At 40.2% G+C, this 13,036-nt stretch overlaps 1 protein-coding gene across 1 annotated transcript in view; it reads right to left on the bottom strand.

The window, feature by feature from the left end:
• RAB3GAP1 (RAB3 GTPase activating protein catalytic subunit 1) overlaps nt 1–12,787 on the bottom strand; it is a 110,191-nt gene extending 97,404 nt beyond the window's left edge. The window contains exons 1-3 of the mRNA XM_075530295.1: nt 12,726–12,787; nt 12,567–12,622; nt 6,964–7,039 (exon numbers count right to left, since the gene is read on the bottom strand). Of these exons, the coding sequence (XP_075386410.1) occupies nt 6,964–7,039; nt 12,567–12,622; nt 12,726–12,743 (150 nt within the window). The 5' untranslated portion in view covers nt 12,744–12,787. The remainder of the gene's footprint in view (nt 1–6,963; nt 7,040–12,566; nt 12,623–12,725) is intronic.
• Between the last annotated feature and the right edge of the window lie 249 nt (nt 12,788–13,036).

Raw genomic sequence — 13,036 nt, 5'->3', positions numbered from 1 at the left:
TTTCAGGTCATTACACAGTATCCGGGGTCTGAAAAGCTTGCAAGCAGTCACCTAAGGTACAACTGATCTTTATTACCCTGGAGCAGAAAAGGAAAAGGAGGAGTCAGGAACAGGAGAAAGCAGTGTGTGATACCTGCCTCATAAACAATTACGATACCTCCTTTACCACAAGGTCAGAGAAATGATGGTGCCTAGCTCCTGAACATTTTGATCAAAGATCCTATGTAAGAATTCTGATTAGAAGGGGAGAAATGTGGAACAGAAGTTCAGTTCTCATGGAATCCAGACTTTCAGGAGCCAGTGAATCTGGATGAATCCCCAACACTAGGGTCCTGAAATAATCTTCAACCCTGAAACCATGAACCAAAAATAAAAAAGCAAACAAACAACAGCAAAGAATTTCCACCATAAGCATCTTTTAAAAATTTTACTATATGGATCAAATTTAATAGCAACTGAGAAAGTTATATAGTAAAAAGAAGTTTCTGTCAATAGGAGAGGAGTACATCTGAAAAGGAGGGTTAAGTATGTCTGCACAATTTGAAGAACATAATCAATATCACTGTATTATACATGCAGCCATTGTTGAGTTGGTGTATGTTTTGCAGTGTATAATTTCAACAATTAAAAAACACACTGTACTTAACTCTTAAAAGTAGCATAGGAATAAAGCTTTATGACTTTGGATTTGATAATGGGTTTCTTAAATATAACACCCAAAATACAAAGAACATAGGAAAACTTGGGTAAACTAGGTTTCATCGAAATTAAGAACTTGTGTGGTTCAAAGGACACTATCAAGAAAGTGAAAAACAAGACACAGAATGAAAGGAAATATTTGCAAATCATGTATATGATATGGAACTTTTATTTGGTTCAAAAAATATATAATAATCCAATTTAAAAATTAGTGGAGCTAAAGAAGATATAGCTTCTCCAAAGAAGATATATAAATAGACAATAAGCACATGAAAAGATGCTCAATATCAGTCTTTAGGGAAATGCAGATGAAAACCACTAAGAACTACGACTTCATACCCACTCAAAAGCAAGTAGCTCCCTGCCCTGGAGTCTGTCAACACAGAGCAACCCTGTAGAACAGGGTCTCCCCCATATACTTGCAGTTTTTGCCTTGTTTAACCGCTGTAGCTCTGTAGATGATTCTTGGAGCACATTAAGAGCTTCTCGATTCTGTGTTTTCCTTTTTGCCAAACACTCTGTCACCATAATAAACTGTCTTTCTTCTTTCCTTTTCTTTTTGTACTACACCACACTCTAAGACTAGGAAAGCAAGATGTTCACTTGAGTATAGATAGCGGCTTACTATTTTACTCAAGAGCCTTACTCATGCAAGAATAAGAAATAAAAGATAAAAATTGGAAAGATTGTGGATAATTATTAATGTAGAAAATAGAATCAATCAAAAAGGCCTGTGAATAAAGAATAAATTTGGCAAGGTCAGGATACAAATTCAACAGATAGAAATTGAAATTTCTATGCAATAGAAGAAAACAACTGAAAATGAAATATTAAAACATCTGCAATTTTACCATACAAAATAAAAGTACCTGTAGGAAATGTATAAATAGTTCATGTGCAAAGCCTATGCAAATGTACACCCACTGTTGAAAGCAACATGGCGCCACCTACAGTAAACATTAACAGAAATTCCGTATGATCCAGCAATCCCTCTCCTGGCTGGGTCTATAGCCTAAAGAAGTACGAGTCATACCTCAGACAGATGCACCCCTTGTTTAGTGCAGCACTGCTCACAAGACAAGAAGATGGAAACAACCTAAGTGCCTATCAAGAATGGTGAAGAAACTCTGGTAGATCGATACACACAAAGACCTACTATGCATCACTGAAAAACAATGCTGAAAACATGAAGTACCCCTTGACTTGAATGGACCTCGTCAACATCATGCTGAAATCACTGAATCACAAAATTATGAGTCCCTAAAATAAGTGGAAAACAAACCAAGAGAAAGATGTTCATAACAGGGAACAGATTTAGGAGACTGCCAAGGGTGGGAGGGCAAGAAAAAAAGTAACAGATTAGAGAGAAGATGGGTGTTGATTTTGGTGTAATGCAGTATAGTAACCCGAGAGGGAGAAGAGTAAAGGAGTAGGTGACAGATAATCTTTGGGGGTTTTGCCAAGTCATTTAAAATGTTGAATACAAAGATGATGATCCAAATTGTAACCCCATTCCCAATTTACAATATAAAAAGGACATTTCAATGTCAATAAAAAAGAGAAACAAGTTATACAAAAGTTCTCTATTGTAAACTATAGAACACCCTGGTGGTATAATGGTTACGAGTTGGACTGTGACCTGTAAGGTAAGCAGTTCAAAACCACCAGCTGTCTGTGGGAGAAAGAGGGAGCTTTCTTCTCCTGAAGAGCTGGCAGACTCGTAAATATATTTATATATAATGTTAAGGAAATAGAGCTATATATTAATATTTGTATGTTAAGTATTAAGGTAGCCAGATGGACATTGGGCCTCTACTCAAGTACTCCCTTAATGCAAAAACACTTTGTTCTAATAACTTGGCATTCCGTGATGCTCACCCTCGCGACACAATCAATGGGTGCATAAGCAAATGTGGTGAAGAAAGCTGATGGTGCCTGACTATCAAAAGATATAGGGTCTGGGGTCTTAAAGGCTTGAAGATAAACACGTGGCCATCTAGTTCAGAAGCAACAAAGTTCACGTGGAAGAAGCACACCAGCCTGTGTGGTGTCGATGGGATCAGGTATCAGACATCAAAAATCCAGAACAAAAATATCTTATCAATGGGAATGAACAGGAGTTCGGAGTGTAGACCCAAAGCCCATCTGTAGACAACTGGACATCCCCATACAGAAGGATCACAAGGAAGAGACGAGCCAGTCAGGTTACAATACAGCACCGATGAACCAAACTTTCCTCTGGTGTTTTAAATGTTCCCCCCACCACACTATCATGACCCCAATTCTACCTTACAAATCCAGCTAGACCAGAACATGTACACTGGTACAGATAATGAAAGTAGTAATGACAGAAGGGTAAGGGTAAGGGTAAGGTGGGGAGAGAAAGGGGTAACCGATCACAATGATCTACATATAACCCCCTCCAAGGGGGACAGACAACAGAGAAGTGGGTGAAGAGACAGTGGTTGGTGTAAGACATGAAAAAATAATAATTTATAAATTATCGAAGGTTCATGAGAGGGAGGGAGAGAGGGAGGGAGGGAAGGAAGGGGGAAAATGAGCTGATACCAAGGGCTCAAGTAGAAAGAAAAGGTTTTGAAAATGATGGCAACGTATGTACAAATGTGCTTGACACAATGGATGGATGTATGGATTGTGATAAGAGCTATATAAGCCCCCAATAAAATGATTTTAAAAGGGGGGGGGGTTGGCAGACTCAGAAACTCACAGGGGCAATTCTACCCTGTCTTATTGGGTTGTTATGAGTTGTCAAAAGAAGAGATGCTATGTTCATGAAGGAAGTTTCAAGAATGTTAAAATGTCACTTCTCCACAAAGTAACCCATAAATGCAATGCCGTCTTAGTCATAAACCCAGCATGACCATCCTTTTCTAGAAATTGAACATTTATTTTAAAATTTATATTGAAACATAAGAGACCTAGAATATACAAAATAATCTTGTAAAAACAACAAACACTGTTGTTTATATTGTCTTTAGGATTTATTATAAAGCTACTTAGTGGTTCTCAATTTGGGGCAATTTTGTTCCCCTGGGCAATGTGTCTGAAGGCATTTGGGGCTTATCAAAATTGGAGGAGTACTACTGGTAATGTAGTAAGTAGGCAGAGATGAGAGGGATTGCTAAGCATTCCATAATGCACATGACAGCTACCACGCCAATCAATCGAGCCCAAATATCCATAGTATCAAAGCTGAGAAACTTTCAACAAGCACCGGGATCAAGACAAAAAGACGTCACAACCATTGTGGAAAGCGATTGGGTGCTACCTTAAATAATTGAGAATAGAAATTCCAAAAGACCCAGCAATACATCTACTAAATACATTCCCTAAGGAAGTAAGAGACAGCACTAACAAACATATGCACTCCCATGCTCCTGGAAGCACTACTTACAACAGCAAGAAGCTGGAAACAGCCCAATTGCCCAACAGGAGAAGGAGGGATAAATTTTGGTACATACATATAATAGTATGCTAAGCTTCACAATAAAACAATGAAACCACAAAGCACCTCACGACAGGCATGAAATGGAGACCACTATGCTGAATGAAGTTCTCCATCACAAAAGGGCAAATACTGAGACAATTATAATATAAAAAGAGCAAGAATTCCAGGTGCTAATTTTTAAAAAGCTCAGCATTTTTCATAAAAAACAATAAATGAATACAACCCAAATGTCTGTCAACAAGAACAGACTATGGTAAATACTACAGAATACTGCTTAGCAGTAAAAATGAGAGCAATACAGGTAACGACCTATATGAATCTTTGATGAGTAATTGGCAGGCACAAAGAAGATATATTGTACGAATCCATATACATAAAATCCTAAAACTGGCAAAGTAATGGAAGTTTTAAAACAAATAAAGAACAGCAGACTGCAGAAGGGAACCACAGATTGTTGGGAGATGGAGGTAAGTGGGGTAAAGACCATGTGTGTGGATTACAAAAGGTCACTAGGGACCTTCCAAGGTGATGGACATCTCCTATATCTTGATAGGACTGTATTACATGGCTGTAACCATCTGTCAAAATTAAGCTGTTCATAGTCGTAGGGAAAAAAACCTTTGAATATAAAATATGAGTTTTGGGAAACATAAAAGTATTGATAAAACCAGCACACACAATTAAGCTGTTAAATTTTGTTCTTACAATGTATGTAAATTTTATTTTAAAAGCATGCAAAATAAAAATCTAGTAGGCGGTAGGGAGCGGGTGGATATTAATGAAAAATGAATGGTAAAATAATGGTTGAAACTGGGTTATGGGCACATAACATGTTTATATTGATTATGTTGTATATGTTTGAATTTCGTCAAAGATTCAACATAGTAATAACTTCGTTTCATTTCCCCTTTCAAATGAAGAGTCCAGGTGGTGCTTGAGGTTAGGCACTGACTGGGCTGCTAACTGAAAGCATGGAGGTTGAAATCCAAACCTGGTAATCTGCTCCCATGAAGGTCTCAGCCAAGAAACTCCCACAGAGGACAGTTCTACGGCCACACTGACTCAGTGCCAACCCCATGGGCCTGGTACTATGCTCGCCTGCTGGTATCCACCTGATTCGCACTCATAGTAGACAAGGTAGAACTGCTCATGAGGGTAGCTGAGACTGAACTCTTGATCGCAGTCCAAAGCCCTGTCTTTCTCCAGCAGAGCTGCTGGCATTTTCAAACTGCTGACTTTGGGGTTAGCAACCCAAGGCCTAACCACTATGGCACCAGGGCTCCTACTTTTAAACGCATCTATAGGCTGTGATTGAGTTGGCCACCAACTCAAGGTAACTCCATTTGCTACATCTCTTAAGTAAAATCTCAAAGGAAAATTTAATACTGTGTAAAACTTTCATCTTGTACGGAGAAGTGACTGGTGTGTTTGAACCACTGACTTTGTGACCTTCTCTTTAGTGAAACACAGAAAATCTTGGTTTGATCTCAAGAGCACATTCTTCATGCGCTAGCCATTCAATGCATAACCTACTATGCCACCAGGGCTCCTTCACAGATAACTAGTCCTTAATACATGTTTCAAAATCCAGGAATTAAGGAAATATCAGCACTCACAAGTACCCTCTACAGCTTTTTGGTAGTACAAATCAAAGTCCATTCCAGCTACAGCCAGCTTATTTTGCCTTAAATCATTCACACCAATTATTGCTATGTAATTATCTCATGGTGTGGAATAGGAAGGTTTAAGAACAGCACACCTGACGCGTCAATAAAACTGTTTTCAAAAAAAAAGAACTGCACACTTTCCCTTTATTTAGAAGAGTAAATATAAAAACATTAAAAAATACTAAATTTGCCCTTATATTTTAACAAAAGTTTAAATGATGTATGGTTTCTCTTATGTAGTGTTAGTTTTTTTTGCTCATATTCATATGGATAAACCTAAAGGCTGTTGGATGCTTTCAAATTTACCATAAAACTGAAAACTTTAAGAAGCAAATATCGACAATTAAAGAGTTCCTTACAGAAGGGAAAATCGTAGCGCTAATAATTTGTAATAGAAACAATGATCAATTTTACTACATAGGACTCTATCTAACAAACCAAATATATATGTTTGTTAAAGATCAAAATGTTATTTAGTTCGTTTCTGTGAAAGACAAAAAAATCTAAGTTTGATCCCTCAGTACATTCTTCATTAAATATTTGGGGTGTGGTTTATAAATAAAATCAATATCTTTGATTAGTACTAGATTTCCACATGAAATTTGAAGAACAATTTTTCCATTCCTAATATTCCCACTTTTATATCAGGGGCAGGGAGACAAATATTAGTATTATCATAAAACACAAAAATTGAGTCAAACCACTATGAATTAACAGTAAATAAATTTTAAGGCCAAGAATTCTCTCTCTTTCCTTATTAGCTAAGCAAAAAAAATCCAACCAAGAAGTTGGTAATTGCAATATTTTTCTGACAACTAAAAGAAAAAAATATTTTCTAAGATTCTAAAGGGGAGTCTCAGCGACGTAAACATACAGAAACAGAAATAAAATCACGCACAGAGAATGACATAATATGTAACTTTTATTTTTTAAATACAGTTGACAAATGTCTTACATATATTGTTTGCTACAGATTCCAGTATTTCCAGATACCACTTGACATTCCTTAAAGACGATACATAACTTAATAAAGCATTTAACTCAAATGTGCCAAATGCAACAAAGGGTCTTAAAAATAGAAGCTTCTAAGTCAATATTCATTTAGAGACATCCGCAAATAGATCTGACCTTTTCAAGTGGCTTTCCCAAGGAGCTGCCAATCAGTTTCCAGTCATTCAAGACTTCTTCAACTTTTGATATGAACCTAGGAGAGGAGAAAAACTTTATAAATATGTAAGAGCACATCTTTGGCTATTGTCAGGCATTTTTTATGAAAGGAACTTAAAATAAAAATTTTGATGACAAAAATTTAGTTTCTTTTAGCCTAAATTATGAATGTGGGATAAAGCAGAAACAATCTTCTTTAGCTCAAGAATCCTTAGAATTTAAGTCTATTGCTTACTCAATGTGTCTTCTAGAATATTAGAGATTAAAAACTATGAGGTTCAATTGGCAGAGAAGTAAAAATTGATAATCTTAACTATTACTGAAGATAATTATGGGATAACCTCTTCCTCGTGTTCAAAATAAGTGACTACTCATATAAACTTTTCCTATTTGCTCCTCCTTTCATAAAAATAATTTGGCGCTATGCTCACTAAAATAAACCAAGTTTTCAGGGACAGCTGACAAGTAGATTTGTCAGCTATAAGGTACAGTTAGCAAAAATTTTAAAACTATTCACTATCTAATCCCTAAATCTAACAATCCAGCTATCTATTAAAAAGAGAACTGAATTTTGACTAGTAATCTGGCTCAGCATTACTAAAAAAAAAATTAAATCTCAGTGGTAATGGTAAATACATATTACAAAACATTTTCAGAAGAATTTGAACATCTTGTATAAATTAACAAGAACAATGCAATCAATCTAGTGACAACATTGCTATCCCAAAACACCTAGGGAGTGTGACTAGAATATTAGAAAATTATACTCAGTCATTAGAAATGAATGTTGCCATTTCTGTTGCAAAATGGTAATAAAGTAGAACTTAGGATCCACCTGAATCTTCTAATTAGTTCTTCATTAAATTTATAAGCCATTAAGTTTTATATACCAAATTAATGATATAAATTTACATACCAAGCAATTTGGGGGAATGAAAATGCAATGACCAATGTTGAAAATGGGTACTCTTAAGCAGGGGCACAGGGCACTAACCCACCCAAAGGGAGAGTATTGTTTATGTCTACGCAGGAGAGGGAGCAAGGGACCAGATCTCAACCTGGTACATCAAGTCCTGAAAGCAACATATGGGCATGAAGCAGCAACCCAAAGCCCAGCTATGTGGACCCCCTCCCAAGAATGCACTAGAGGACAGCACTGAAGATACAGCTCGGGGAGAGAGGAGGGTCTGCTCAGAACACAAGAGAGCAAACTAAGAAGAAAGGAGAGAGAGAAAGGGAGAGAGAGGGTGGGGGAAGTTGAGGAAGGGGGGGGGGAGCGAGAAGAGAAGGATGGAACCACAGCCTGACCCACCAAGCCCCAAGGACAATATTCCTGTTCTGAGCAGCCAATGCACAGAGAGGAACATAGGGCTGGTCCCACGAGACACATGATGGAGTCCCCTCACTGACCCATAGTGCTACAGGGGACAACACTGAAGACACGGTGCAGGAACTGTGCCTGGTCTGAGACACACACACACACACACACACACACACACACACACCCCAGGGTGAAACACAAAGGGAGCTCAAGGAACAAAAAATCATATCATTGTAAATGTGGGTGAGTGCAGAGTGGAGACTCAAAGCCCATCGGTAGCCAACTGGACACCCCTTACTGAAGGGTTGTGGGGAGGAGATAAGCCAGTCAGGGTGCAGGGTAGCAACGATGAAACATGTAACTTTTCCTCTAGTTCTTAAATGCTTCCTCTGCCCACTATCATGATCCCAATTCTACCTTACAAGTCTGGCTAGACCAGAGGAAGTATATTGGTACAGAGAGCAACTGAAACACAGGGAATTCAAAATAGATGACTCCTTCAGGACCAGTGGTGAGAGTGGTGATGCCTGGAGGGGGGAGGGAATCTATATATAGCCTCCTCCCTGGGGGAATGGACAGCACAGGACTTGGGGAAGGGGGCGGATGCCAGACAGTATAACATATGACAAAATAATAATTTATGAATGATGAAGGGTTCATGAGGTAGGGGGGAGTGAGGGAGAAAATGAGCAGCCGAAAGGGCTCAAATAGAAGGCAAGTATTTTGAGGAATGATGATGGCAACAACTATACATATGTTCTTGACACAATGGATGTATGTATGGACTGTGATAAGAATTGTATGAGCCCCCAATAAAAAGATTTTAAAAAACAAGAGAATATTACTATATAATGCGAGGGATATAAGTCTATGTACATATAAATGAAGTATTAAGGTAGTAGTTACTTAACAGACACCAGGCTTCTATTAAAGTACTCCCTCAATGTAAGAGCACCTTGTTCTAATAACCTAGCTTTCTGTGATGCTCACCTTCCCAGCATGATCGCTGAAGACAAAATAGGTGCATAAGCAAATGTGGTGAAGAAAGATGATGGTGCACAGTGATCAAAAGATAGAGCTTCTGGGGTCTTAAAGTTAAACAAGCAGCATCTATCTAGCTGGGAAGCAACAAAGCCCACACCAGCCTGTGTGATCATGAGGTGTCCACAGGATCAGGTTTCAGAAGACCCAAAACAAGCAAGCATATGGATGCAAACAGGGTGAGGTAGTAGAGATCCAAAGCCCATCTGTAGACAAATGGACATCCCCTCACAATGGGGGTCACAAGAAGGGACCTCTAGATAAGAATGATGGCAATATATGTATAAATATGCTTGATACCATTGATGTATGGATTATTATAAGAGTTATAAGAGCCCCCAATAAAATGATCTTCTAATAAGGGGGAAAAATGATATACAATGAGAAGTCAAATAAACTGTGGCAACAGCATATGGTACGAGTGAAGACTTGCAAAGATAAAACTGCTTTGAATATGTATTTGTAAGAGCCTCCCTAATTGTGAAACTTTATTAAATACATTACACAACGTGGCAAAAACAGTTGTAAACTTCTATTAAGTCTCTTCATAAATTGCCCACTGGGCTCATAACATATTGATGAGAACATTCAATCAAATTCAAGTACGAGAACACAAAATCTTAGCATTTTTCTCATGAATTCTCAAACACGAGTTTTCATCTGAGGGGCTCTGGTGGCATGGTGGTTATGCATGGGGCTGCTAACTTAAAGGTCAGCAACCGGAAACAACCAGCTGCTCTGGTGGGGAACCAAGAGGCTTTCTACTCTCAGAGTTACGTCTCAGCAAAAGGAGTGAGTTCCACTCGGCCCTATAGGGTCACCATGAGTCAGAATGGATTAGACGGTAGGTAGTGAGCTTGAGATTGTTTTGCTTTTAGCTTTAACCTAGAAACACGAGTTTAACAGCGCCAAAGCAGATTTCCTACTTTGTGACAGTTCTGATAACTAAAAAATAATGTCTGTAAAAGGCACTAAAGGGTTTAAATAGCCCACATAAGGATAATTTAAATATCTAGCTAAGAGAAAATGACTAGTTTCCATTTAAAATCCTGGCTTTTCCTCACTACAAACCCCCCATTTTTCTAACTGCCCTCCATGGACTGTTATATTTCACACTCAACAGGTTTCTAACTCAGGTCCTCTCTACCACCTATGATCTTCATTCTACAGGCAAGAAACTGTCAAGATTCTTCCGACTTTTTCAACCAGTGTGTCCATCTAAATTTTCTTTTGACAGTCTCACAATCACCCCTTTGCCTTTCTTTCTCTCTAGTCCCCAAATTGTTACCCTAAGTATGAATCAAGGTAAATTATTTACTTTTATGTTGCCTCATCTTCTGAAACAATTCCCATCATTACTTAATCACTTTGAAATGGATAAGCTTGCTGTGGATTCTGACTCAAATTGACCCCTACAGGACAGAGCAGAACTGCTCCTTAGGGGTTCTGAGGCTTTAAATCTTTAAGAGAGCAGACAGCCTCCATTTCTCCCACAAAAATCTATGGTGGGTCTCAATCTTTTCTAAAGCAATGGTCAATCTTTCTAAAGGAGGTCTCATGGGCAGCAGTGTCAGCAACCTGCTACAGACGTACATTACTGATTCAAGCTGAGGGTCGAGCCACACAATGTGCTATTCTAGCGAACACATTGAGATACATGGGTGTAAAGCTCCAAATCCATACTCTTTTACTCGGCTTTTGAGGCTGCCCATAATCCACTCCCATCTTATTAACCGAATTGCTTTATTTCCCTTCAACAAATAATATCCATTCCAGCAGAAATAATTCTTCCTGGAATCCCACAGGTTAGTTCCCATCTATGGGCTCACTCCTCATGTCTAACCAACCACATTCTATGTTCAACACGGAGTTAATTGAGCTTCCCTAAGAAAGTATCTCCAACTAGTTTAAACAATCTCGTCTTTATTTAAATTTTTATTTTTATAAGGAGTATTACCTGGTTTATAATTGAACTATTTGCTGGTAGGTTTTTCATTCTTAAGCCTATGGATCAAGTTGTGTGCTTTTTTTCTCTAAAGATTGTTCTAGCCACACTTCATAAAGCCTTGACAGTGTGGCTATGTCTTTTTGTACGTGTAGGGTACTAAGATCGTGCTATACGGGTATCTTGTATATTTTCGCTGCCATCTTCACGAAACGACCTCCACAAATTCCCTCTCCCGTGTCAAAAATATTAATGTTAAAAATCTAAATGCAAATGTCCACACCCAGAAAACCAACCGGATTCTGTGATACCACACCGGAAAGGCTCGTTATCTAAGCCATCACTCTGCCTGCAAACTTGGCTTACAACTCATTTCAGGCATTACAACAGCTTCACCCAGACAGCTGTTCCACACAGGAAGCCTAGGCATTTACCCACTGAAATAAAACTACTTGGAAGCAACTGTTCCAAAGCCATATGCAGCCTTTTTTTTTTTTTTCCTTTTCTTCCCGAAAGGTCATTTAAAAAGACAGGATGGAGATGGTGGGAGTCTAGCAGATGGACAGCTCTTAGGAAAGGCGTCCTCCCAGGAAAGCTAAAATACCAACGTTAACTGGTCCAAAACCCAGCTGTGAAGTAAGTTTACGTCTGCGCTCGAGCTAACAGAAAAACTTTAAAAAGAAAATCGAACAGGAACGAAAGGGCAGCCTGGGAAAGCGTCTTGACAGCAATCGATGTTAAAAGATCTACGCCACTCGCAGGGGTCCTCAAACTTTTTAAACAGGGGGCCAGTTCACTGTCCCTCAGACCGTTGGAGGGTCGGACTATAGTTTCTACAAAAACTATGAACAAATTCCTATGCACACAGCACATATCTTACTTTGAAGTAAAAAAACAAACGGGGCAAAAACACAGGGGGGGCGGGAGGAGCGATAAACGTCCCCGGCGGGCCGCATGTGGCCCGCGGGCCGTAGTCTGAGGACCCCCTGGAAGAAAATGGTCTTGAGAGCCTAGAAAAACAAAACTTTTAAGGAGCCCCTGGGACTCCGCGCCCGGGGGCGGCGCCGGGCCGGGGCGGCTCCGACCAGGACGCGGAAGAGGCTCGCAGCCGGCGGCTCGAGAGGGGAAGCGGGGAGGGAGAACGCAAGGCGGCCTGTTTCCCTGCCTCCGCGGCCCCGCGCGCGGCGTATCCCGATTGGGGCGCCGCCGGCGGCGCCAGGGCCCGAGGCGCCGGCCCCCGCGGGGTGCCCCGCTCACCTTTCCCATTCCGACGCCGTGGTGAAGTCCGTGATCTCGAACACCTCGGACTCGGGCTGCGGGACACGGAAAGAGAGAAGGACAGAGAGTGAGTGCCGGGCGCTGACGCGGACGAGCGGCAGAGCTGAAAGTCGGCTGACAGACGCCCCGGGAGCTCACCTCGCTGTCCGCCGCCATGTTGAGGAGCGCCGCACCGACGCTGGGGCTGCTGGGAAGGAGACGGGAGGAGACGGAGGAGGACTGGGGAGGCTGCTGGGGGCGGGGCAGACGCGTAGCCCCGCCCAGTATCCCCGCCCCCAAGTGGAAACCAGGACCTTGTCTGTAGGGAAACTCACTCAGGCAGAGAAGTAAGGAGGACAAGGACAAAGCCCCAGACGCTTGTTGGAGAAGACTATATTCAAAACCCAAAGCACAGTGGGTTTGTTTTCATTCACCTCCTATTTATTGGTTAGGAGGCCCTGAGCTGAATG

The sequence above is a fragment of the Tenrec ecaudatus genome, chromosome 13, assembly GCF_050624435.1.
Source record: "Tenrec ecaudatus isolate mTenEca1 chromosome 13, mTenEca1.hap1, whole genome shotgun sequence".
NCBI classification, from domain to species: Eukaryota; Metazoa; Chordata; class Mammalia; order Afrosoricida; family Tenrecidae; genus Tenrec; species Tenrec ecaudatus.
This window is presented reverse-complemented; position numbering and strand designations above follow the sequence as displayed.